This window comes from Drosophila eugracilis, unplaced genomic scaffold (genome assembly GCF_018153835.1).
Source record: "Drosophila eugracilis isolate 14026-0451.02 unplaced genomic scaffold, ASM1815383v1 contig_90, whole genome shotgun sequence".
In the NCBI taxonomy this organism is placed as follows: domain Eukaryota; kingdom Metazoa; phylum Arthropoda; class Insecta; order Diptera; family Drosophilidae; genus Drosophila; species Drosophila eugracilis.
Genome location: NW_024573812.1, coordinates 5,208,523 through 5,235,929, shown reverse-complemented (window position 1 = coordinate 5,235,929; position 27,407 = coordinate 5,208,523). Strand labels below are relative to the sequence as shown.

The 27,407-nt window shown below is 41.1% G+C and overlaps 1 protein-coding gene across 11 annotated transcripts in view; it reads left to right on the top strand.

Annotated features, from left to right (window-relative positions):
• LOC108112877 (NACHT domain- and WD repeat-containing protein 1) overlaps positions 1-27,407 on the top strand; it is a 38,650-nt gene that overhangs the window by 9,222 nt on the left and 2,021 nt on the right. For 7 of the 11 annotated variants that reach the window (XM_017223215.2, XM_017223220.2, XM_017223219.2 and 4 more), the window contains 16 exons: positions 7,476-8,043; positions 8,141-8,448; positions 8,875-9,050; positions 9,119-9,263; positions 9,887-10,052; positions 14,243-15,155; positions 15,267-15,718; positions 17,431-17,878; positions 17,947-18,076; positions 18,429-18,543; positions 20,663-20,845; positions 22,949-23,044; positions 23,100-24,183; positions 24,303-24,545; positions 24,619-24,935; positions 25,199-27,209. In XM_017223215.2, coding sequence (XP_017078704.1) covers positions 7,849-8,043; positions 8,141-8,448; positions 8,875-9,050; positions 9,119-9,263; positions 9,887-10,052; positions 14,243-15,155; positions 15,267-15,718; positions 17,431-17,878; positions 17,947-18,076; positions 18,429-18,543; positions 20,663-20,845; positions 22,949-23,044; positions 23,100-24,183; positions 24,303-24,545; positions 24,619-24,935; positions 25,199-25,978 — 5,751 coding nt within the window. In that variant the 5' untranslated portion in view covers positions 7,476-7,848 and the 3' untranslated portion in view covers positions 25,979-27,209. Of the gene's footprint in view, positions 1-7,475; positions 8,044-8,140; positions 8,449-8,874; positions 9,051-9,118; positions 9,264-9,886; positions 10,053-14,242; positions 15,156-15,266; positions 15,719-17,430; positions 17,879-17,946; positions 18,077-18,428; positions 18,544-20,662; positions 20,846-22,948; positions 23,045-23,099; positions 24,184-24,302; positions 24,546-24,618; positions 24,936-25,198; positions 27,210-27,407 lie in introns of those variants that run through there. The other 4 variants (XR_005993975.1, XM_041819655.1, XR_005993976.1 and 1 more) reach the window with 2 other exon arrangements.

The following is a 27,407-nucleotide window of genomic DNA, read 5'->3' as shown; positions in this document are numbered from 1 at the left end:
TTCAAAGAAAATGAGCCCTGAATTGTTGTTTCAAGCGAATTAGTTATTAAATTTAATTCTTATTTCGAGATAACAAATATTTGTGATATAGAAACCACTTATATCAATGGCCAGTATACCAGAAAGTTAGTTCTTGTTTTAAATGACTTGAAAAATTCATAAAAATCCCTAAGGCTAGCCTGGCAAAGGAAACTATAAGTTATTTCCTTGGAACTACTTCCAGGCACTTTAATAAATTGCTCCCTTCTCAGAAAGTCACAGTTTGTTTGTGAAGGACTCTAAAAATACTTCGAGTCCCTTGACAATAAGTCGCTTTAAGAATTACATTAACTTTTGAAATATTTACCCCACAAAATCATAGAAAACAAGGCATATTTTGATTTGAAGGGATCTTAAAGTATTCGGAATATAAAATATAACTTTTCTACTTCCTTTACTTTGTCAATATTTACTATTAAATAACTCTTTTAAATCAAATTCCTAGAATTTCCTACTGTTTTGGCTTCATAAATCCTACTACCCAGTTATCCTTACCAAACTCTTAACAAAACACAAGAGATAATTTCCGTTGAACTTAGACACTCAGACAGATTTGCCTTTTATTTTAATAGCCCCTGAAAACGAGTTTAACTCCTTCAGCAAAATAATATTTAACTTGGCTAAATCAGGCTGTTTAAGCCTTCTCACTCAAGGAACAACATCAAATACTAAGAGTGAGAGTGTACCAGAGAGCCCTCTTCAAAGTACTTGTGATACCTGACACCTGCCACTCTTTTCGAGTTTCCCATCAGTCGCATTGCGAATTCCCTGGGCCTTACATAAAGGCTTGCTGCCAAAGCGGCAAAGTAAATCCTTAAATAATTAAATACGAATGGATTTTCACCCCTTTCTTACTCTCATCCGATCAGAAATGAAATTCTTGCCATAATAATGTGTAAATAGAATCAAAATTGTTGACTTTGGCAGGACGGCAGCCAAAGTTGGCTAAAATTGAAAGGGGGAAATCACAAAAAAAAAAGAAGAGAGCCATTTGAGCAAAATCTTAAGACTACAATAAGTTAACGCAATACACACACACACACACACACTCATATATATACACACCCACTGAACAGAAAGACAGACATAAAAAAGAAAATTCATTGACATGAAATTCGGGGAGCATTTTACGTGACAATGCCATGAAATCGAATTTGCCAAGCGACCGGAAATGCGCACAAACGTGTTTTAGTATGTGTGTTGGTGTGTGTGTATGCCTGTGTATGTGAGTGTGTTTAAGCGTAAGTCCCGCAGACAGACAAACGTAGACGGGGCTGGTAGCTTCGACTGCCGTCGACATGTCTTCTGATTTATGCCGCACTTTCCATAAGTTTTTCATGTTTTAGGCCCACTCGCTACCCTAGATTTGCCTGCGCCCGCGTCCGCTCAATGTATTCAGCCATGAATTGCGTGAGCTGCCTGTGCAAGCTTATTTACTTTTGACAGTCAGTGCTGCTGATTCTGCCATTTCATTCGGGAAATCTGGCTATTTTTATTCGTGGCTAACCGGAAACTGTTGCATTTTTCATAAGGCTGTAGCTCGTTTTGTTATTCAATTGCTTAACTAAGGCTGGGATGGCTTTTTACGGGAGTTTATCAAAGTCAGTTACTTTTCCTTTCAATATTTAGAATATGTTATCAAGACCTGCTGGGTTTTTTCTGATGGTAAAAGTAATTACAAAACATAATATCAAGTAAAAAACTGTTCATGGAAAAGTAAACCTTCTTCCTCCTTTTTCTACCCCCAAAAGTTACCAACAATTTGTACATTTTTATGGAACATCTTAAGCACTATATGCCACCCATTTAAAGCCATGTTTGCTACTTGAGTTGACTATATTTCCCGATCTTTAGCTGCCATCGCTGTTGCCACCATCCAAAAAAAAAGTAAAAGGGCTGAGGACGTGGGAATCCAAAGACAAAGACACAGAAGAGACGACAAGTGGGCTCCGAATGAAAGACACACTTGGAATTGTTTTTGCATTTCTTTTCACCGCCCATCTCTCCTTTCTCCGACTCTTTGCTACCTGCTCGGCATAAATAAAATGCGGGCTCGGCAGCAGCAGCAGCAGCAGCTGCTTTTGAAATTTTTTGAAAGTGGGCAATGTGGCGATGACCTTCAGGTAAGCAGAGCACAAAATTGTCAAAGAACAGGGCTGAAAATTAAAAGCCTCGGGCCGAATGGACCACAATTGGTTTCTGGCTGCGTCAAGTCCTGGTGATTGTTGAAAAGGGTTTTCGCAGTCAAGGGCCATCGAAGCCCCACAGAATTGACTTCATCGAGAGTGTATGGGGAGTAGAGTGATAAGGGTGGTCCAGATCATGGGCCATCTAACTCCAGGATGTGCAATCGTATTTTGCCTTCATAAATCAAAGCTCGATTCATGCAAATTGCTTGTTCACTGCCTAATGCGTTCGAGCACGTAGCTGATTACAGGAAACTGGCCAGAATCGAACGTTGGCAATTTGGTGCCCATTGGCAGTCGGAGGCAACAGTTAAGACCCGAAATTGCTCAATTTTCACGCTGGACCAGGAACAACGAAGCAAAAAAAAAGAAAAGAAATCGGAAAATAAGAAAAACAGAAGTGAACCGAATCAATTGTCCCGCGACGAGAGGCGACGGAGCTAAGGAAAACTTTCGGCAAATGGCAGCTCATTTTGTATTTATCAAAGGGACCGATGAGGAGGCAACAGCCACGTCTGGCCTGATGGCGGGATAAACTTTTATTTCAATGAGAACAATCAGAAATTCCATTGCACACTGGTCGAAAAGGTTTTTATCTAGCTATAGAACTAAGATTGTCATAGAAAAGCCTAAGGTTTTCATCAATTTTAAATTTCAAACTTATGTTTTTAAGCACAACTGAAGGAGAAAGCCACTCCTACTTAAGCCATAGGCAATCGATATAATCCGAATTTTAAGTAAAACTAAACAATTTTACAACGAAAAATACTCATACGCCACGTTGACTCAAGGCAATAAATCCATCTTTAAAAATCCCTTAAAATTATGCTACAATTTACGTGAAACACCCATTGTGCATCTCTTAAGTCCCAGCTGTGCCGCAAAAATACGAAACACACTCAATAGCCATACAAACACACACGCACGCATATTTGCTTGGCTTCTCTCGCTTTCTCTCCATTTCCGTTGCACGAGACAGGAGACAGCAGACAAGAGAAAAGGGGACAAGGGAAAATATAAGAGTAAGAGGAGCAAGTTGTGTGGCATACTTTTCGGCAGAGCCTCTCCTTGGCATACAAATGCAGGTAATAACGGCTGGGAAAACTTTCTGCTCACTGGCATTTGCAAATGAATGGCGACTGTTCTAATTTTGGCCTGCCCGGAATACTTGCCTGTTGTTATTTTCCTTTCTCTTAAATATGTATACAAAAAATGAGCAGCTAAGCGGGCTAACACACATACACTGCATCGGATTTATTATTAATGTAGGCCCATCTCCCCTATACCCCTCTAAACATACACATACGTCTCAGTACAGCCCGTTCCATGTTTTGTATTTTCTTCTGTTTTTGCTGACTTTGCTCGACTGTTTGCCCAAGGCCTTTTTTTCTAGGCCTTTTCCTCATCCTTCGAGCTTTTCCCGGTTCCATTTTTGTTTGCCTGCCTGTTGCGGCCTTTAGCTTATTATCATTTATTTATTTATTTATGTCTAGCGCGTCAGTGGCAATATTTTATTTTTTCATTTTAGTTTGCGGATGCTGGGCCAGCCACTCATTCGATTGTGCAAATCACCAGGGGTCAGAGTTTAGGGCTATTTGGCCGTCGAGCTCTTGGTTCCATTAATAAAGTTGCCAAGAAAATATGGTCATATCCAGTCAGAGATTGGCTCGATAACGCCTTTATTGAATTGTGAACGGCATATGTCGGCACTGTTGTGATTGGACCATAAATGATTTCAATAAATATCTTAATGTCTTAAGTCTGACAGGGTACTATAAAGGCAGGAATATATCTACAGAAATCTTAAATCGCAATTAAATTGGTATTAAAGTTTTGAAATGAATAAGTAGAAAGATTAAAGCTACTTCGAAAGCTATAATTTTTAACTTTTGTAAATAGTTTTCAGTTTGTGTTACTAATTCCTTGCACTGAGCCCAGCTTTTATGCTTATTAAGTTTCCTTTTCCACTTTTAAATTCCTTTTATTATTTTTTATGTAAATATAAAATGCAAATCTGAAGTGGTTCTTTGTACAAGAAAACCTTTAATGAATATTACTCATTCCAAGTTCCTTTTTCATAAAGTTAAAGTACTTTTTAAATCAAAAAGTGGGTTTAGTGAAGTTGAAGTTCTGTTCAAATTTTAACCAAAGAGATATTTTAACCTAGCAGCTTTTTCTCCATACAAAAACATTCTCCCCCCACAGAGGTACCTTTCAATTGTATAATAACAGGGCACCTCCACTGTTTTATTAAGAATTCAGCCACTTTTCATATACATTGTATCGATTGCATAGAAAATGTAAGAGGAATGCATGTTGCATGTATTCCAGCAATACGAAACTTTCTTTATTCCAAACGCCGGACAACAGGCGATGAAAGGTTCTTTCTGCCTCTTAATATTTAACAGGATATCGATGGCACGCTCAGGGCATTCCTTATTCAATGCAACAGAGCCGACCAACACACTCACATTTCTTCCTTGCCCCTCTAATGGTTGCCATTTGACACCCACAGTAGCCAACTTATCCAAGACACAACAGCCCAATGGAAGAGTAATAGCACAGCCAACACAAGGAGAAATTGTGTTTGCCTATAGCCATCAATATACCCCATCCATGGCAATGTTAAACGTTAAGTCCTCTATCCCCCCCGAAGGACATTTTGTTATTTGACAGTTTTGACGAAACGCTGACCTAAAACGTCGGAAATTATCTAATAATGGGGTTAATCGCCAATAACGATCGCTTCTGGGCAAGGTAAATTGTCTGTTAAACATGAATGCAGGGAACTAGCTATTACCATTATACTCAGATGTGTGTGGAATGGCTGGTCTTTTTTTTCGAATTTAACCATTACATTGTACAGCTTAAGGTTATAGGGCAGACAGGATATGTCAAAGTACTAAGGAATATTAGAATATTACAACAAAGGGCAGAAAATATTTGTTAGAAACAAATACTGCATGTCTTAAGTGGAATGAGAGACTATAAAACTTTTAAATATTTTCAAGGCTAACAAATAGTTAAAACTAAGAGCTAACAAATAGCTAAGAGCAAAAGCAGCTAGGGCCTTCAGCTCAGCTTAAGCTAGAATATGGCTTGTGAATGTTTGACTTATACTCATAAGACAAGATATTATTAGGGATTACTGTTTACATTTTATTTACAAAAAATTTGATTTAGTTAGATTTAGGAGGTGATATGGAAGTTGTTTAGGAATTTGAGGATGTTTATGGAGTTTGTTTCTGTGGGGTTAGCTATGGTGATGATTGGATCAGGATTATAGAGGAATAAGGATCTTTGCGTGGAAAGGGAGGGGCAGGAGCAAATAATGTGGTGGATGTCTAGGATATCTAGGACATGTTGCATAATGGGCACACGTTGTTCCTTGTTCTGTCGAGGTAGTGGGCGTTTGTTAAGAATGAGTGTCCTAGTCTGAGGCGGGTGATGATGGTTTGTTCTCTTCTGTTTAGGGGGGAGTTTTTGAGGGGCTGGGTAGAAATTGGCCATTAAACATAAGTTATTTTTAGTAATTTACTAATGCTAAGGTAAAAGGTTTACATTTTTGTTTTTCAAATATTAATGTAATAATGAATCCCATAAACACACCCAGAAATCTAAGCTTAAATGAGCTATTAACACATTAGGCACTTAATTCTTGTGTTAAACATAAATGTTTTTCCTCCAATTATAAGCGTATTAAAGGCAAAATAATTTACCAAACATTCAAATGCTTGGAAACATGAATAAACTAGCAAAATGTGGAAATTACTTTAAGCATATTTGTTAACAAAAAGTATTTTCCCATTTGCAAATGCTCATATTAAAACCATAATTATCATAATTTTCCAGCAAAATGTTTCATTATTTTCTCTTTTGGCTAGTCTAGACCTATCAAATGACCAATTAAGAGCTTTATGCTCTCTTGTTAGCCACCATAAATGAGACACAATAATTAATGTTGTCAAGCATATTGTTTCTAATGGTTTTTCACCTAACTTTGAGCTGACTTAAGACTTAATAATTAACTAAGCTTAAGGTTTTTTAATGGTTATGTTCCCCATATACCTTAAAGAAAGTAAACTCAAACTGCGATTAATATTTAAGATGCATTTTTGATTGTCTTTACTTTGGTTTAACCACTTTTTTGTCTGCGGTCAGCTAAAATGGGTCTTGCACTTGTCCAGGTCGTATAATTTTCACATCATTGAGAACGTTTTGACTTGGCTGTCTGTGTTGGCCGGGCCAACGCTCATTAAGCTTAATTCGCTGGGAATCAAATATTTAAGAGATAACCCAGATTGAGAAAGGGAATCACGCGTGTGTGTGTGAGTGTCCTGCGAAGGCTGATTGAAACTGACACCCGAGGCACTTGCACCTTCGAATGGTTGGAATATAAAATGGCAGGGGAGGCGAAATGGAGGAGGAAACGCAGGACGCCACGGCATGTCCTGTGCTCTGCCGCTATCCTAACGAGCAATTTAGCCAACTCATTGAAGCGGAATTAATGGCAATCGATTTTGTTTGGCGGTCGGCAGACACAGCCTCGGACGAGGCGAGGCGAGATGGGGAAAGAGTCTTCATTAGTCGCAGGATAGCAGCAATCCAGAATCCAACAGGACATGCCCCACTGGCCCCTTTCAAGTCCGTGTTTGTCTTAAAGCCATCATCTCTCGTATTCTCAATTATTTTTAATCGTTTAAGGAGATGTTAAACCATTATGCGGTTGCAAGATGCTGGGAAAAATGAGCTTAGATGTATTTTTATAACTTTATCTATCTAATTTTATCAGTTTTTTAAAATAAAAATAGTTATTAAGAGCCCTCTAGCTCAACTTTTATAAACACAAAGCAGAAATTTTGGAGACTTTCAAGTAATTATCCATTTTTGGAGACCATTAAAACAAATTTAAGTCCCTTGACAAAACGCAAACACTTCCTTCCTCCTTTTAGCTTATAATTTAGGGCAAAACTTCTGCTGGTTCTTGGAAATGGGGAAAATATTTTGCCCAAATGTTTCAATCAAGAACTCAGTCAAATGTTAACACTTGCTGGACTTGTCCAACTTGTGCGTTTTCCCCCTTTTTTGGCCATCACTTTATATAGTATATATAGACTTATCCCTCGCTTGATCATGGGATGAAACTTTTCATGTCTCGCGTGGCTTCGTTTTTTATTACGTTTGTGTGTGGGGTTATGCAAAAAGTTTTCCATAAATACAATTTTTGCTCTTTTCAATTTTTATTTGCAGCCAAATCGAGAAGGATAAACTTTTCTGGCCCGCTATGCCCAGGAATCATGTGGTTGCGAGGAGCGCGGCCGTAGCTATAGATATAGATTCTGATTCCGCCGATTCAGATATAGATACGAATACAAATTCATTTGGCTCTCGTGTTGAACATGTGCCAAAGCTGCGGGCTGCTTGGAGCTGACTCTGGTAAAACCGCGACGAGGGCGACGATGCTACTTGATTTTGGCCAACTTAAATAAACAGGCGAGGCGTTAGCACATACACACAAACACCAAACACCACCACCCACTCAATCACTGACACAGCCACAGCCGCAGCCGCAGCCAAAACAAACAAATAAACTAGGCAGTAACCCAGCGAGCACATCCCGGAAATGGCCGCGCCCATCGACGAGAGCGTGCTGAATGCACTGAGGGGCGTGACCTCCGCCAACACTCGCCTGCCCAAGCCGCTGCTCATCAAGATCTACGTGGCCAGCCTGAAGCAGGAGTTCAACCAGGAGCGTCGCATGCTCCTCGAACTGGTGGGCCCGGAGCTGCAGACCCTCTACGATGACCGACAAATCGAGGTGGGTATTCGGAAGTTGGTCATTAACAGGGAGATGGGATAACAAAATGAGACCTATCATCATTACATATCATTGGTTTTCCTTTTTCCTACCCCAGCTTGAGTTCGTGGACATGCACTTTGGCACTGGCGAGCTGGAGGTCAACCAGCTGGAACGTGATCCTTACTTGATCCATGACTATCTGCATGAGATCGACACCTGCCATGCCCACACGAAGAGTGTCTTCTTTATGGTGCTCGTGGGCGATGGCATCGGTCGCCAGCTGCTGCCCACGCATATAGATGAGGACATCTTCTCAGCAGTCCTGGCCGATCAGCAAATCACGGCTGACCATGAGGCATTACTGGTTAAATGGTATGAAAAGGATGAATCTCAGTCGAGCAGAAAGCTCAAACAGGACTATCGGTGAGTTTAATTTGGTTTAAAATGTTGTTAGTTTAAAAAATAGAAGAAACAAGTTGAGAAATATTGATGGGTGGCGTGTGTCCCCATAAAAAGTAACGCCAATTTAGTTTAGTTAGCTTTTTTAGCTTCATAATCCGAAATGCAAACTGCAACCGAAATAGTTATGGACAAAGTTGGGCAATATTTGTCAAAGTTCCGTTTCCGTTCCATTGTCCCATGTTTGAATGAAATTATCCATGTGCCACTTTCGCTTTGTTTGGCAACTCAATCGAAGCTGAACTTTGGCAAATATTTGGCTGGGGCGGGAATGGGAATGGGTTGTGGCAGAGTAGATATGGAAATGCCAACACTTGATTCGACATCTGGATTTTGTCCGCCAGTTATTGATTAGCTTTGCGTTTTTTTTTTCTTTTCTTCCTCTATCAGGCTGATAGCCTTGGATGCCTGGCTAGCTGAATCACAGCAAATGCAAAGCTTACTAGAACGATCCTTGCAATCCCTGGTCCAAGGAGCCAGTACTTCAGGACGGTCGGCGGATTTTGTGGAACGTGTTCAGCTTTTGCGACGTACGCAGATCGAAAGGGAGGTCTCACAGGCTATGGGTAAGTCAGATTGCTATTATAATTAGATTTATTAATGTTTCTTATTTATAAATAATTTCTTTCATCAGCTCTTACTAGCGAGAAAATCCTGGCCGTTTTTCGAGAAAGAGCTGCCCAGTGCAGCAAGCGGGATGTGGAGGCAAATGAAAGGTTAAGGAAAATCAAGGACGAACTTACCATGAACCTCTCCACGGATAATCACACGACTCTGGTGTAAGTTTTGTATATACATAAATGAAATAAATGAATAAAAATGAAATAAACCAAAAAAGATAAACTGTAAAGTTGATAGTTAAAATGGCTCCCCATTCAGTGATTAAATATATTACTCTCTCTTAGCTAAAAGAATTTAAGTTAATCACTTTTCATAAGCTGAAAAAGTTTCATTTTGATAACTTTTGCCAACTCTGAATAAAAGGGATAAAATGCATCAAGCAAAGTGCATGTAAATTAAAAAATTAAACGCTTTTTTGCTAAAACAAATAACTAAAAGGGCATTAAAAAGTATTTATCAGCAAAAGTAATAAGCTTTTTATAAAAAAGAATTTAAAACAAACAAAAAAACCTGCTGACATGAAAATATTACATAAATAGTTATCCATATCTACTTTATTTTCAAATGTAATTTTAAATAATTAATAATGAAATGTAACTTTAAAGGAAATCTGATATCGTAATAGGTTCTTATGATATTAGTATACATATTTTCTGAAACGTAACTTTTCTTTCCGTCACAATAGTTGACTATTTTAACCCACCGCCAATGTAATTGCTAACCTAAACTGAGATTCCTGATTATGATTGCTGGCTAATTAAGGTTATTACCAAAATTTCAGTGTGCCTGGCAGTGCTGCCAGCGAGGCCATCGACCCGGACAACGAGGACCACGAATCCTACCTGAGCAAGTTCAAGAACAAGGTCACCGACAAGCTGCGCCTGCTAATCGAGGCGCACATAACCAATGATCCCGACGTAATCAAGGGGAGGAAAAAGACTGTGCAGGTGAGTCCACATTAATACAGCGGACAGGTAACAAAACGCTTTAGGCCGCGAATTAAATTAAATGTATTTCTCAACGCCTATCACCCCACCCACAAGGAACATTCCCTCACTTCTCTAAACCGCTGACCGCTTATTTAATCAACAGCAATTCTGATTGTTATTTGTTGATGGTTGGCCAGCGGCTGAAACTGAAAATCATAAATTAATTCCATGAATTAAGCCCAGACAATGGTGGCAAGAACATGGCCTTTATGATTCTGCGTTACCATGTTTTTTACATGCCTTTTTGTTGGGCTTTTCTTGGTGTTTCCCCCTCATTGCTTATGGCTACGCATATTGACCGTGCCACAAAGTCTCGTGTTCTTGGCTAATGGCTGCGTGTTAATTAAATGTTTGGCATGTGGCAGGTAAATTAAACTTCAAAGGAGGAAGTTTGCTAAAAGAAATATTTAATAGATAGATAGATATAAAAAAGAAACCATTAAGTTGAAAACAAATTCTTTTATCAGACTTTAGATAAATGGGAAATTTGAAGTTTGCAAATAGTTTCAGCCATAAAGTTGTCATCTGCAGAATAATTCAGATTTAAAAACGAAAATAAAAACAAAATGCAAGCCACTCTTGACAAGTTCTAAAAGGAATATTTGAAAATAAAAACTAGTTAAAGATTCTCTTTATGCCAGCTTTTACCTGAAATACATATGTTCAGATTTTTGTTTGTCAATTGGAAATTTCAGGAAAATCCAACTGAAAATGCTCGTGTTCATGTCCTTCTCATATATACAGTTGTGGGCATTTTAATAGGCTTTCCTATTGAATTAACAGTTAATAATAAAAATATATTTAGTTAAGTTTTTTAGTTCTTTCCTTTCTTGCCCTCCTTACTACTCTTAACTTACTCTTAATTTTCCTTTATCACTGCTATTACTTTGCCCACCACTGTACTTGTGTATGTGAGCCCAAAAGGATGCTCGAAATAGTATGCTTTGCATATGACAGTTGTCGAAATTGAGTTTATAAGAGATTTCCGGCAATAAAAACCAATTGAAATCGAGTTGGCCCAAAAACGGGCAAATGGCTAAGGAAATCGTTTAGCTCAAGGTTGGCGCCCGCTGTTCTCAGCTCTTTTAGAGCTCCACTCGGATCGCCTTCCGTTCCAGTTGCGGTTTTCTGCATGGCTCTGCATTGCATAAGTTCACTTGCCGCCACTTTCCGCCTTCTGTTGCAATCCCTTCTTCCATCCCCCTTTCCGACCCCCTTACATGCCACCTCTTGTTGGCTTTTGTTGAAAGCATTTAACATTTCAGCTCGGTCGCAGCCGAAGGACGAGGCGTAATGCGAACTGGTCGCTGCCATTAGCGGGCGAATGCAAGTGCTGCACTCGACAAATTTCTGGCCTAAAAAAATGGGCTATAAAAGCTAGCAAAAACAGCTTTCAATTTGTTTGAAAAAGAGTAGATTTTTTTGACTATCGTTTAAGAGGTTAAGCTTGTTTGAAATTACAAAAAAGGGTCGACGGGTTTTTTATACACAAAAAACTAGAAAATAAGATTAAGCAAAAACAAGGGCCAAATATTTTAAGCCAGAAAGCCTATAATATTTTTTATATATTTTTTTAACGTTTAAAAATATGTTTGCCTTAGTTTTTTTCTTCATAATTTGTTGGGTAGTTAACATAGTCACTGAAGAATTTACAATAATTATGTTAAGTTGATGATACTTATACAGGGTGGCCTATGTAGCGTTTGCTTTTTGAACTTCAATAATTTTGACTTTGAAATTTCGAATATCATTGTCAATGTGTCAGATATTTAGTAGAATGTTTGCGGTTTATGAAATGATTAAGCTTACGCTCAAAGAAAATTGGGAAATATTGATATTTTTAAAACGATTTTAAAACACAAAAATCGATTAATATTATTTTTATCTGAATAATTTCCAACTTAACCCAAATTAGATTTTCATTTAGAAAATATGTTTAGTGTATTAGCAGCGATTTCCAGTTACCAGTTGACGACTCACTGCAGCAAGCTCATCCAGCCTCGCCTTCGTAATTTTCTTTTCACGGCTTGGCTTGGCTTCCTCAGTCGCCCTCCTCCTTTGCCACCGCCTCTGACATATTAACACACTTACACTTGGGCACAATGTAGCCACGCCCAGCCAGGTCGTCCCTTGTTTGCACTTAACGATGCAGCAACGTAAACTGCATTCAGGCCCGGTCAACATCTCATGCCATTCGGTATTTTCCCCCACTACTCACCCACCGATGCGGATAAAAGTGTTGCAAAGGCAAAAACCCATCTGCCACCCACCTCCAACTCCTCCCTTACAGGCTTTGACAAAATGTTGTGGCATTCGTTGCCGCAACCAAGAAATATGCAAAGTATGAAGCCCCCACTCCTACAGCAGTACACCTACACCATAATCCTCACCTGGTGCAACACGTCGTATGAGCAACCCTTCCTAATGCTTATATCTGCGTGTGTGTGTGTCTGTGTGAAGCTGTGGCACTCGACTGAAATGAAATTAAAGCAAGTCAAATGCCAACTAATTAAGCGGCAACTGAGGTAGCTTTAAGAGGTGGCAAGCGGTAAAGGACACAAAAGGCCATCAGACAGCTTCTGGCTGTATTGATTCGTTAGTCGTGTCACCAAGAAATGCATTACGCAGATGCTGTCAAATGAGATTTGCAAAGCAAAAGCCGCTTACTGCTAGCAAAATGAAAAAAAGAAGAAGGAAGTGGCATAAGAGACTCCTTCGCCGACTCAGAGTCAGTCTGAGCCCGAGATCCTGACAAGGACAGTATGACTACTTGTTAGTGGCAAACATGACATCGCCAGACAAGGTGAATGACACTCGCCGAAAATTGGGAGTTTTTTTCGTGTTGAAAATCATAAATTTACACTGGAATTTTTAAGTTTAAAATCTCCTTAAAAAATATTTTAAATATAAAAAGTATATATGGAAAAAGTCTTTAATTTTAAATAATTTTCTTAAAATCTTTATCTTTTTTTCCATAAAAATGTCTTTCAGTTACAGTTTACTTTTACATAGCTCCCCCTTTTCGCACAACCCTTTATTAGTGTTTATTTTGCAATCAAAAGTTCTTAATTTTTTGTATAAACTAAAATAAAAGGGGGAACACGGAATTAAGCTCGGGAAGAACTATATTTTTAGCATTTAGTGAGTTTGTTTTTCCAAGTACAAACCACTCAAACACCTGCCCAGCAGGTGGGCGAGGGTTATGGCAAAGGCAAAGGCAAAGGTAAACAAAGTTACGTGGCAAACACAGTGAATGCCACTCACTCGCATTCAGAATGATGGGGATACTGATGCTGATGACGTGGTCTGTTGGTCTTGGTCGGTAGAGCTGTGGCACTGTGGCAACTACGAACGGAAGCGGGCGACACTTGGCAATACATGTGCGACTTTATTTTATTTACTGACATCCCCGGAAAGGTGTGAGTAAGAGAAGGACCTCTTAGAGGTCACATCACAAACGGAAGGAAGCTGGGTCCGAGATGAATGGCTAAAGGAGGTGGATTGAAATGACACTGGTCTCAGGGATGTGGCTAACAGGGTGGGGCATGTGGCAGGTGGCTGGCAAATCCAATTACGGACAAACCAAAACGAGCTATACAGTTTGAAAACATTTCAAATACGAGTAATATTATATATATATTTTTCTATGCAAATGATACTCATATGCCTGCAATCAAAAATAATTACATTTGGCCAAAAAAAAAATACAACTGACCTTGTTGAAAAACTGACTGCGACACATTCGAAGGATAATTTAAAACATATTTAACGCATTTAATAATTATTCCTACATATGTCTGTTTAACTCCTGAAATCAACTCATTAATTTGATATATATGTTTGTAGGAACATTGAAAAAATGGACTGCCAATTATATTGATTTAATTTCATACGTGTCGCATGTGAGTTTATAATTGATAATTGCAGATTGCCATCACATGGTAATTAAGCATGGAATTCAATTTCCATTTCACACACTCAAGTTGAGGGAAATGTCTAATTGAGGAGTACAAATCAATATTAGTTTGAAATAGAAACTTTAACTTAAAAAGAGGAAGACTTGAGCATAATTTTAAGGCATTATTTAGCCATAAAATAAAATATTTCTAACTCAACTTATATATTTCAACCTTCCTTTTCAATTCCAGGAAATCTTTCACGAGCACGCCACGCATTTGCGCATCCTGCGGGAGCACACGGACAGTGCCGCTCTGTTGGAATCGCGGGTGCCCCAACAGCTTCGCCAGAATCTGATGGCCAACTTTCGGAATGGCAGTCGGCATGCCCCGTACTTTCTTTGCGGTGCAGATGGCAGTGGCAAGAGCGCCATTCTGACCCATTTATACGGACAGGTGGGCAGTTGGTTTGGCTCCACTCGCGTTCACCGGGTGATCCGTTTTGCCAAGGCCACACCTCGTTCCGCCTACAATCTAGAGTTACTTCGCGTGATTTGCCAGCAGATCTCTATAATCTTTAACATACCAGAAGGCTATCTGCCTAAGGACGCCTCCTTCGATCCGCTGTACATCAATACCTGGTTCCAGAATCTTCTGAGAAGGGTTGAGGACATGGGCAATGATGTCCTGTTCCTATTCATTGACGATTTGCACTTGCTAAATCCCTTGGACTGCGATATTGTTACAGCTCTTTCATGGCTGCCCACCTCGTTGCCCTGGAATGTGCAGATCATCTGTAGCTCAACCACACCCGTGGAGCAGCTGAAGTTCACTCCGATGCAGCGGGATCGGTTCAAGTCCGCTGAGTACCAGTTCGATTTGAATCTGGGTGACCATGCCACCCGACTGAAGATTCCGCCACAATGCATTCCGGGAGATGTGAGCTTTGCCCTGTATGTGGAGCAGCAGTTTGACCAATTGGAACGACATTATGGCCGACAGGCAGTGGGCGATCTGGCCTCCTACATCACCTGCTCGGAGTATGGACTGAGTGAGACGGAACTGCTGGAGCTTCTCATGCCCACCGATGATCCAGAGTCGCTCATTGAGACAAAAAATGGTCAGTTCAGCTTTGCCACCTTCAAGAAGATTCACCGGGAGATGGGTGAGTAATGGATGAAAATTATGGATAAGGATTATTGATTAAACCAGAAATAAAAGATAATACTCATCTAGATATCCTATTTACTATATCTTTATTGTTAAAATCTTACAGATCTGTTACTCCTCCTGCACGACAAGATTATGTCCGGCAAGGTACTCATCCAGTGGCGGCACAACTATTGCTCGGCGGTGGCCAAGCGGCGGTACATGGACGTCCAAAGGACTCGCAGCCTGCACTGTGAACTGGCCAATCTGTTCTTTCCACAGGACGAGGACGAAAGCACCCTGGAAAACGAGTCGAATCGCAGTGAGACCAAGTCGGTGATCAGCCTGAAAGACCGTGAAAAGGATTCCCTATCGGCAATGTCAGCTGTTTCCGCAGGCCGAAAGTCATCGTCCACTCATCATAATGATGACACCTCAACCTTCTACAACCCCATTGCCGCTGATGTTAGCTATAGTATGCGTCATGTGGAGGAGAGCTGGCATCACCTGATGCGATCCGATGACACCACCCGTTTCAAACAGATCGCTGTCTGTAATTTTGACTTCCTGCTGGCGGCGGTAAGCTCACCAATTAGTTACGTCCCGTGGCATGATTTCCCAGCTGGAAACGCAATCAGTGGTATCCAGCAGTGAGTTCCTCTTAATTGCCGGGCTAATTTGGCAATCAAACTGACAGTCTTCCGCTTTTACATGTCAAAATTTAGCACCAGCCAAATGGGCACAAAGTTAATTTGTGCATTCAAAGGGACAGCTGACGAAGTGAAAGCTTCTAACATAAACTAAACTATGGGGAAAAATGGTTGATATATATCGTTGATTGTTCTCTCAGTCAGGCAATGAATGAAATCATTGAATGGAAAAATTGGACTTGGTTTGTTGGTAGTGGGAACTTAGTTAGAGAAGCTAAGTTAAAGGGAAATATTATAAATATTTAGCAACCTTTGGTTACCTTAAACTTCTTTGAAAGAAACTGAAAAACTTATTTTTCTTTCTGTGCCGAAAATAAACTCGATTGCAACAAATCCCCAAAGCTGTCGAAACAGTTTGATAATTTTAATTGAGAACGACAGGCGGATAGACAGCCGTAGTCGAGCCCAATGAAAGGCTCACAGAAGTATAATGTGATAATGAAATTAGAGCGGATATTCGAAGGACACAGCCCGGCTGCTTTCGTTCCCAAAAAGCAAAATTCAGGCAAAAGCTCTTACAGCTGTTGGCTCTTTTAATTCGCTTGCCTAATTGTTTCGCTGCAGTTGGCCATTTGCTATTATTTCCTGATCCCCGATAGCCTGATTCCCGTCCTCGGGCTCTTCTGCTCATTTAATTTCATTCCATTCTGTTTCATTCAGTCCGGGGAAAACTCATTATTTGGCTCTCGAAAGTATGCAATTAAACTTTTGTGACTCCCTGAGCATGTGTGTATGTGTGTGTGTGAGGGGTTTTCTTTCTGTGAATTCCAGCCAATCAAATTAACGATTTTGTTTGTTACTTTTTTTATCCTTTTTTGGTAAATGAATTTTCTGATACATTTTTAACTGCCAATATTTGCATTCCCGACGGCAAACATGGCAGCCGTTCATAGTGAAAATGAGAATTAAAAATAAATAAAATATAAACCATTTTGCATATAATTAATGTCAAATCAAAAACTGTTTCAGTTTCCGTTTCATCGATTTAAGACTCCTTAAATAGTTGTTGTTAATAAACTTGAGTTTTAAACTGAATATTAAACTTGCTTAAATTAATGGTCTTTGTGTATGTTCTAACCAAATGAACTTAAAAACTATTTGAATGCCAAATATTTTCTTAGTTGTAGAAAGAAAATTAAACAGACAAATTCCTAGAAGAGGTTAGAAAATGTTTCCTTTTTCCTTTTCAAGCAAACCTGTGATTTGTCCTATTTAATAAACTCTGCTTTGTTGTCTCTCAAAAGTCAGAGGCTGTCAAGCCTTTGAAAATACACTTTGGTTTAGAAGCCAAGTACTTGACATGAAAACACAAGGGTTACGTTTCATTATTAAATGTGAATTATGCTTTGGCTGAAGTAGTATTGTCAACTATAAAATGGTAATCATTAAGACATTCATTGCTTTATGATACTTAATCAGAAACTCTAGAGAATATCTGTCTAACATAGAGGTAAGCCCAAAAATAGTTTCATTATCAGTCCTTGATTATGTATAAAACGTTTGTTTAGATGATATTCAAACCCTTACGTTCGTTGTAAGCTAAGAAATAATAACTAGAATCATTTTAAATCTAAATTCCAGGTCCAAACCGTGTCCATCAGCTACCTGCGCTGCCTGATCGAGCATGTGCGTTGCTACATTCTGGACAGGGACATCGAGCTGATCTACTACACAATCCGAAAGTCGAGTGATGTTCTTACCCGTGATCCCATGCAACTGGGATCCCAGCTGATATCCTGGCTGCGTCCAATTAGCGAGCATGATGATGACGACAACTCACTGCTAAGCATGACAGTCCGCTCGGCGACCGCCTGGTGTGATGGCTATGCGGTACCGCTTCTAGTACCGCTCACCGGCTGGCTGCCTGCCCCGTTGCCCTCGCAAATTCGCACAATGACAGTGTCCGGAACGGGTTGCATTCGAGCCGTTTGGCTGGCTCCGACAAAGCAACATCTCATTCTGGCCACCAGTTCCGGCGAAGTGCAGCAGTGGCACATCATGAGCAACTCGCTGGAGCACATCTTCAAGGGTGAGTAGAGAGTAATGGTATTATCTGCCATTAGATGAGCTAATCTCCTCTGCCTTCTTATATTGCAGGACACACTGCGGCAGTCACGTGCCTCCTGGTGGCTCCCCAGTCGGAGTCGGAGTTACTGCTGACCGGCTCCGAGGATGCCACTGTTCTCGTGTGGCACGTAGCTCTCCGCGAGCGTAGGGCACACATTAAGTAAGTACACTGGAGAAAAAAAGAGAGTTATTGTTTAGAGAAAAAATGTTAAAAGCTTCAACTTTCTTCATCTTAAATACTTTTCCTTCTGAGATCCTTCTCAAGATAATAACAAAACTTAAGATTTAGGACTTGCCCAGCTTACCTACTTTCTGACTTAGGAAGCATTTTGCTTTTTTAATTTCCGGAGTATATCCTTGATTTATAGTCCTCATATATATATCTCTGTGTAGAAGGACTTCGCCTCGTCTCTTTATCGCTACCATTTTCCCATTCGTCGCCTTAAGCGTAATTTGTAAATCTCTGCAGGCGCAATTTATCTAAACATCCACCGCTTCTTCGTTTATCCTAGCAACGCCCACACGGCTCCCATTACGGGCGTGGCAGCTGGCGTCAATAACACGCTCATCATAAGCAGCAGCGAGGATGCAACCATCGCCATCACGGACCTGGCCAGCGGCAAACTGGTAAGCAAACAGACAGAATGGCCACCCCCCACCATCAGCCATATATGTTGGGGGTTTCATTTGGAACTTAATGGGTGCCGTAATGGTCATTTTCAGCGAATTAAAACCCAGACAATGGAGACTATATAACTTTTCAAGGGATTTTTATGCATGGTAATAAGCTAATTTGAAAAGGTTTTATGCGATGGTTAAACTTATGGGTAAACTACAGTTTATGTTTTAAGGATTATTACAGAGTTTGTCATATTTTTGGTTGAGCATAAATTCTTAAATTTCTCACCTTTTAACTTAAATTTGAAATAAGAGATTTTTATGACAGCCTTTAATTAAATGTCAGCTTTCCCAGAGGCAACAATGCAACGTTATTTCTGTTCCAACAATTAGAACAAAGACAACAGACTTGTCCAGAATTCAGACAGGCAAAAAGACAGCCTTATTGTCTTGACCAAAAATATTTCTGCCTCTCTTGTTTATTCTCAGCAATTCGAGCAATTTGCTTGATAAATTTAGCATACTCCATAAACTAACAGTTAGTGAAAATCTTCCCACCAGAAAAAGACTAGTTTATAGCCTTAAATAAAATATTTCAATTTCACACATTTATTTCAATTTCTGGTAATTGGAATCGATTAGTTTTGTCCCATGTAAATGAAAATCAAACAAACACTTTTGTTTGCTTTTATAAATTATTTTTAGAGTCGCATTTGAAATGCATCGAACGCTTTCCCAAAAATTTTCCGATGGGCAGGATGGTGGCAATGAAAAATGCATTTGCCGAAGCTAATTGCAAAACCTAGCCGCAAACCAGATCAAACAGACCGAATGCATTTGCATAATTTCTCTGTGCCAAATAAATTCCGCCTAACTATGGTACAGCCTTTCATCAAACAGAAGGCACAAGGTCATTGTGGCAGTGGGTGTGGGATGGTTGGGTTGGGGTTGTGGGGTAGCAGAGAAGGGTTTTGGTCTCAGCCATCTGGCTGACATGTGTGTGCTACTCGTTAAACATGGGTTTACACATTCCGCGGCCTGGCAAATGAACCGTGGCAGGGGGTTGCCGGTGCTGCTGTCCTGCCCCCCACCCATTTTCCTCACTTTTCCTACCCGCACCATAAGTCATACTAAGTTGATATTTCAGAGACGCGCACATTAAACTGTGATTACCCACAATGCGCCATGTTTGCATATCAAGTGTGGGTGTATGTGGATGTGTGTGTTGGGTGAAAACACCGTGTCCTTGTTCTCGTCCTTGTCGTCGTCCTGTTGACACACATATAGAAATTAGATTTATTGCCACTCGGTTGGCCCCGGGCATATTTTAAAGTCAATTTCGCTGACTGGGCTGCTGCAAGCCCTTAAGGATTCTGTTCTACGCGCCTCTAGGCAAGGGTGCAATACTCTTCATTTACGACCGGAAGTGCCACACACACACACGCACTCACACACACACCTGCAATTACGCGCACTTATTGAATTAATTACAATATTACGTATACGCCGTGACATGTCGGCATTTCCATTCATGTCGCCACCGCTTCTTCATTTTCATTTTTTTTTTCCATTTTTTTTTTGGTGTGTAAAGTCCGGGTAATTTATCAAACTTTTGGCATTTTCCGCTGTCGGTTCCTGGGAAAGGGGAAGCTCGCATGCTAGGTGGTAATTAACTTAATGCATACCAAATGTGACAAACAAAAGGTGGCACAGAAGAGAGAGAGCGGAAGTTAAGGCAAAATTGAGGGTAGCACATGCGACACGCAAGCCAAGTCAAAGTCAGTTGGTAACAAAGCCAGCCATTTCCACTGCCAGTGATTAATATTTAAAATCCCTTCGTTTAGCTGAAACTACAACCGAATGGCGTTCGATGAGCATAGATGATAAAACTGCTGTCCTTTTGGGTAACAAATATTTTATTTAGATAAAGAACAAAGGTCGCTTATAGGGACTTTGGGGATTTGGAAGTATTTGCTTTATTTAGTAGGGGAATCAAACTTAAAAAGAATGAATTTTTCATTTAATTATTATGATAAGATTCGGTTTTGGCTAGAATCTGTATTATTTTGTATCTCTTTCATACACTTTTACCATTTTTCAAACCCAAATATTCCAATCTTCCTTCCAGAGACATCGCATAACCCATCACCGCGGGCCGGTGAGTGGAATCCTGGTGGCCGGAGCTTGTGATGTCCTGATCTCGGCAGGTCACGACAGGAACATTTGTGTATGGGACTTGGAGAACTTCACCCTGCTGAACACCATGCAAATGCCAAGTCCCGTCCTGCGTATTGACATTTCCTGGAATTCGGTGAGTATCCTATTTTATGCCCCAAAAAAATGAATGGCAAAGAAGGATCCTTGTAAGCTTAAAACCAGGAAGTGCATCCTTGGTGAATTCTCCACATACTCCCAGCCGTACATTATGTGGCTTTTCAAATTTAACGTAACAAACTTTTTTGCAAAGACAAAAGTTGAGTCCTTAAGGGGATTTCCCCGCTCAACATGCTCAGCTGAAAAGCTTTAAAAGAAATTCCTGCGTTCGAGACAGAAAAATATAATAAAAAGCAACAGAGAGAACACGGAGAATGCCAAGCTTTAAGCCATATTCCACTTGAGTGAAGCGTCCCCAAGTAACCCAATAACGAAAAGCGCAATTTAAGGAAACATAAACGCTAGAGACGACATCGAATAAGAAAAGGAAAGTTTAAAGCGAAACACACAATAGATGGACGAGAGCGAATAGATTCGCTGAGATATGACAGATAAAGCATGGTGACTTGGCAACTACGGGTGGTTTTTCCTTCCCATTTGGGGGAAATTCTAATAAGTGATTCCCGGCTTGGAGACGCATTACGCGCCAAATCCTTTGTTGTCAATCAGCTTGACAAAAAGCCAGATATGTGTGTGAACGTGTGTATGTGTGGGTTCGTGCCTGCCTCTATCAATAAGTATTGCATACTTAGCAGCAATTTGGCACGCAAAATAATATCAAGATACCGTCAGGGAACTCCTGCGACTCTTGCGACTCCCCCCCGACATTGATGTGCTTTGTCAATGGCAACTGTGCTTGGTCCCCTCATCTCATCTTGTCTCACCCATCCTCCCATTCTCAACGACTGGCAATTGATGCGTGCTTCCACTTGCCTCTCGCTCCTTAAGCTTCTCCTCATCTATCTGGTTCGCTTCAGCAAATCCACAATAGACAGACAACAGGAAAAAGCCACTGTAATTCAAGGTGCGTCGGCCCTGCAGCTCCTGGCTCAAGGGAATCTCCTTGGATAACACAAAACAGCAGTCAGCAGTTTGTGCACTTAGAAAAAGCAATAGAAAAAACTTGCATGTAACTTGCAACTTAATCATAAGGCTAATACTAACTATCTTAGTAAACAACTTTACATGTAATCTTACAATAAAGTTGCATAGTTTTCTTCAGATAAAAGCTTATTTTCCAAAGTAAATATTGCCACTAAAATATAAAAACACTAAAGCCTAAGAATTTTAAATTCAAAAATGAAAAACTAACATTTTTCCAAGTGCCTCAGCTTTCTCGAGTTTCAGCCAGTTGAAGAAAACTGAAAAGCCAGAGACAAAGAAAAAGATAGACCAGGAGAACGATTCAATTACCATTGGACTTTGGGTGGGCTCCTTGAGATCGAAAAACACGGTGATGTCCTCTGCCAGCCAACGAAAATACAATTTCACACATTAAACAAAAGTGCTGGCGAAAATTGAGGGAAAATTGCCTATAAGCAGGCGGAAAAATTGTTTCGCGATAACAAGGACATATCCGGTTGGGCGGGACTTTTCCCTTACCCAAAATTGAAATGTAATTTCACACAGCCATGGGTACATATATATTCGCTGGGTATATAGAGTATATATATGTATATACATATACGAACACTTCAGTTTGTGGGGCAGGAGCCCCTTGGGCAGGGTTCTTAGCCAAGGAAAATGGCAAAAAGGAAATCAACTTTCTTGCTCTTTGGCCTGCATCCTGATGGCTTCGTGGCACGGCAGTGACCCAGCCAAACCCCGCCTTCTCTTCCCTTGGGAAAGAGCTTCCCTTAAATGGAAATGTTTCAGCCTCCCTGTCTCTGACCTGGGGAAATGCAATTTATTAATTTTCGATTACCTCGCCAACGGCCCTTAATGTCCCAGAATTCGATCCGCAATTGTGGCGAAAATTAATAATTAATCATTCTGAATGGCGAAAAAATTTCTTTCCTATCAGGAATTTTAAATTCGTTAATATTTGCAATGAAAGAAATATTTATAACTTATTTATGTTTTTAAATTAATTAAATGAGATGTTAAAGTTAAATAGGAAACTTTAAGATATTGATTACATAGATAAGTAAATGTATATCTGCTCCTTATTCTATACAACCCCATTTTACCCTCTTTTCAGGTATTTCTTCTGGCTTTGTGTGAGGATAATGCGCTTTATGTCCGCACTCTGGCCACCGGCAAAGAGCTACATACTCTCAAAGGGCACAAGTCAAAGGTGAGTTATGCTGTAGCCTCTTTTAGGTTGCTGATCCTTAATTTGGAATCCCCAGATCCGTACAATTTCGATTGGTAAGGATAGTCAGCGATGTGTGGTGGGCTGCGATGATACGCGAGCGTTAATCTATGACATGCACGCTGGAAAACTCGTAAGATCCCTGCCTCCGAATCCTGGACCAGTTACCGCTGTGCACGCCATGGATAATGATGATTTCCTGGTCACTGTGGGTGGAAATAAGATCACCTTCTATTCGTTCCGTAACGAGGAGCTCTATGTGAATCCCTACTCAAGACATCCGCGACGTAAGCGCAGCCTGAAACGTCATGCGCAGGCGCAACGATCGCCATCGACCACATTGCCACCAATAACCTGCTTCGATTTGTCCCGCGATTCCCAGCAAATGGCCATTGCCTCTGGACGGAGTGTACACCTTATGAGGATAAATACGCCCGAGTACCAATGCACTTTGGAAGGACACTCCGCTGGGGTATCCTGCCTGAAGTTTGCGCCGAATGGTGAGTTCCTAGCCACCGGTTCGGAGGATCGACTGGTGCTCATTTGGAACCTGGCTCTGGGTGAGATTAGTCATTCCTTTAAGGGTCATACGGCACCAGTGGTCAAGGTGGTTGTCCTCATGGACTCATTACGAGTAATCTCCACCGATCGGGATTCCATGCTCCTCGTATGGATGGCCCACTCGGGCAATCTGCTGCAGACCATCCAGGGTCCTTACAAAAGTCTGGCCGTGACCAATAATATGCGCTTCGCTGCCTCCACGAATGGGGATAACACACTCAAGATCTGGTCACTAACGCAGGAGGATGAGAAGTATTCCGTTTCGCATTCGGACGAGATCACCTGCTTCGAGATCAGCGCAGATAGTGCCCACATTATCAGCGGATCGCGGGATATGTCCTTGAAGGTGTGGCAGGCAACGGGCGGCAAACTTAGTCAGGTGCTGGTTGGACACAGTGATGCCGTAACCTGTGTGGCCGTTTCGGTGACCAACAAGACGCAGGTTCTGTCCGGTTCCAAGGACATGAATCTCATTATCTGGGACCTTCTCACTGGCGAGGAGGTGCATACCTTAGCAGGACATTTGGGTCCTGTGATTGGAGTTAAAGTATCGGCAGATGGTGAGTTGAGCTGTTCAAGGTATTATCTTTAAATACTAGTTTTCTATAATGGATATATGTTACTTTGATCCATATCTTACTTACCTTATCTTATCTAAAATCCCTTTCCCAATATACAGGTTCCACTGCCGTTTCTGGAAGCGATGACAAAACCCTGATTGTGTGGGAGACCAAGCGTGGATTAGCTCTTACCTCACTCCAAATGCATGTGCCCTTTACCCACTTTGACATTAGTCTGGAGGTGTCTCGAGTCCTGGTCCAGCTGGTGGACAGCTATAATCTCCCCGTGATCTGTTTGCACAACACCCCGGCGCAGTATGTTAAGCTGCCGACGTATTCGGGTCCCAGCAAGGATGTTGAGGGTAAGCTTTAATATTTAAACTCTCATGAATGACATATAGCTTCTCTATATAATTTTATGATATATCTTTACAGATCTTCGACCGCAAGGACCTAAACGCCAGATGAAGCGGCTGCTGAAGAAGGAGGTCTCCCTGGACACCTACACCTGGCAGAAGAAGTATGGCCATTTGACCTCCTCCGTGATGATGGCCCAGGTCGATGAGCGTCTGAAGCGGCGCTTTAGCGTTTCGGCCAGCATGGAGGAGATCTCGAAGATTGCGGAGAACAAGACTGGAGCTTCTCAGGCAAATCTCGGTCCAGAGCAGGCGGCTCTGGCCCAATCGCAGCACTTTGACCAACTGGAAGCCCTGTGGAACAAGCGATCACCGCCCAGAAGACGTCACAATGCGGTAAGTCATGGGTGTCCATGATAGTCTCACTCTCCCTTAAGTGGAAGAAGGACTTGGAAGGACCTTAGCTGCCGTTGGCTTTAGTGTGTGTAATCCTTTGGTACTCGTAGTAGATGCGCTCACCATTTTCGTTTTTGTTTCGTCTTCTTTCTTTTCGTTTCATTTCGCTTCGTCTCTGTTTGCTTACACACCAATCTGCAACGTGCAATATGCAATCTGCAACGTGCAATGTGCAACGCGCAACATATGAATCCACTTAACAGGGTCTCTCGAGGCAAACCTCGCTGGTGGAGGACAGGCTCGAATCGTCGGACGACGACGAGTACCAGGACGAGCGCGCAGGTATGTTGTCCGCCTCCTACGATAACATCCACCACCTTGCACGTTTGCCCGGCCTCCGATCCCTGCACGATGCATGGAAGACCAACAGTCTGCGAGTGCCCCGTCGCTCCGGTCGCACCAAGTTCTATGTGAGCACACCACCACCACAGAACTCGCAGGACAGCAGCCGCCTGCAGCTGGACGACAGGCACGAACCCGGACAGTGTACAGATGAGACGGTGGCTCCTGACCTTGTCAGGGATCTCCTGGTGGCCTCAACCACTTTAGAGTCACCGCAAAGGATCTCTCTGCGGCAATTGCTCCATTGGCCCAGTCTTAAGTCTCGAATTTGGCGCCGCCCGCGGAATTGCCATTCATTACAGCCGAACATACGGCTTAATCCGCCGGAAAGACTCCGGCCCACACCTATCATTGTGGTGGAGAACTACGATGTCCGACGTGTGCAGCAATTGCGCACGGATCTGATTCTGCATCCGCAGACAAGTAGGGCCTCAGTGGGCCACATCGAGGTGGCTGGCAGTGAACAGCTTCTGGCCAAAAAGGCCAACTTCTGGCAGCGCCGCTGGCAACTTTGGCGCCGCAAGGCCACCACAAATCGTACCGAGTGTAGCTACCCACTCCGGGATACCGCCAATTCTCATTCGAATAACAACAGCACCTCCGATACCACGGCAAATTGTAATGACTGTGTGGCCCAATGACAGGCAGTGACCACCCAACCACCGACCGAATCGTACCGCCACACCATCACTTCCGTTCTCCAGCACTCCTTCTTAGCCACTCTCTATATACGTAGTTTTGGCCATGCGTAGTTTGTTCGCCTTTAGTCAACTTTAACGTATTTATTTTTAATAAATTTCCACAAGATTTATTTCGTTTTATTTTTATTGCTCGTTCAATTATAACCAATTATCTATGGTCAAATTGTCCGGAAACTGTGTCCAGGTGAGTACACTCAAAAAAGAAACAACAAAGACTGAACTTTAGTTAAAAATGGTAAAGGAATAACTTAATCCAGAAATAATTTGAATTTGTACAAAAACATTGCATACTTTTATGCACTTTTGAAAATACCTGAAGGTTTCTGCATACAAGCTTTAAATTTTAGGAATATAAGGGTTTCTTAATAAAAAAGCAAAATAAGTTCCTTTAAATGATAAAATTTATAATCTGGCTAGACAAATAATAAACAGCTTCACTTCAACTCTATCATTCTGTATTATTAAAATCAATCCTGACAACTTAAATTATTTTCTTTTATAAAAACAATACTACAGTCTATTTCTCGTTCTGTTGGTAATTAACTATAATTCTCAACCCCTTTGAAAAACTTTTAAAGAAGCCCGTAGATTCAATGTTGAAATGGCAATTGGGTTACATGTAAAAACGTTGTAATGAGAATGCGGATGCCATTTTTGCATTGTTAATTATAATTAGTTTTACCCCAGGTAATGACAAGCCAACTCCGCGTGTTTTCGACTGTAATGGCTTTCGAGTAAATGGCTGCATCATGAATATTAAGTGCTCATCCGACCAGTGGTCGTGCTCATTTCGAACTGGCCAATGCATAAAATTGCAATCAATAAATTCGCAACGCGATTAACTCGATAAGCAAACAAGAGACCAGTGCATCGCTGGTCGGATAATGAATTGAACGAATTAAAAGCAATCAATTCCAGTCGAGCGGAATCGAAACGGAACGCAATTCGAATCCGAATGGGGTCAGGGACTTGTGTGGGTATGGGTTTTCCCCATTTATACCCGGAGGTAAGCAGCTCGTTCTCCAAGCTCTACGTTAAGTTCATACATCCTTCTCAGGCATGTTTTTTTTTCTTGTGCTATTCAGTCAAGAGGACAATATGTATATGGAAATATCCTGGAAACCAAGACGGAACTTGAGTCTGTGTAATATATCTGCTTTCGTTCTCTAAATATATATGTTTTCACTTTCGACTCCTCTCGATTTTATAAAGTTTTACGCTCTCTCGATGTGTACATATACTCGTTTATATATAAATTCCTGCATATTTTTGAGTACTCGTTCCGTTTTAAAGTTGTTGTCCAGTTTTGGTAACACAATTCTGCTGCTAAACCAAAAACTAAAAATGAAAAATGAAAATGAAGTTCCCA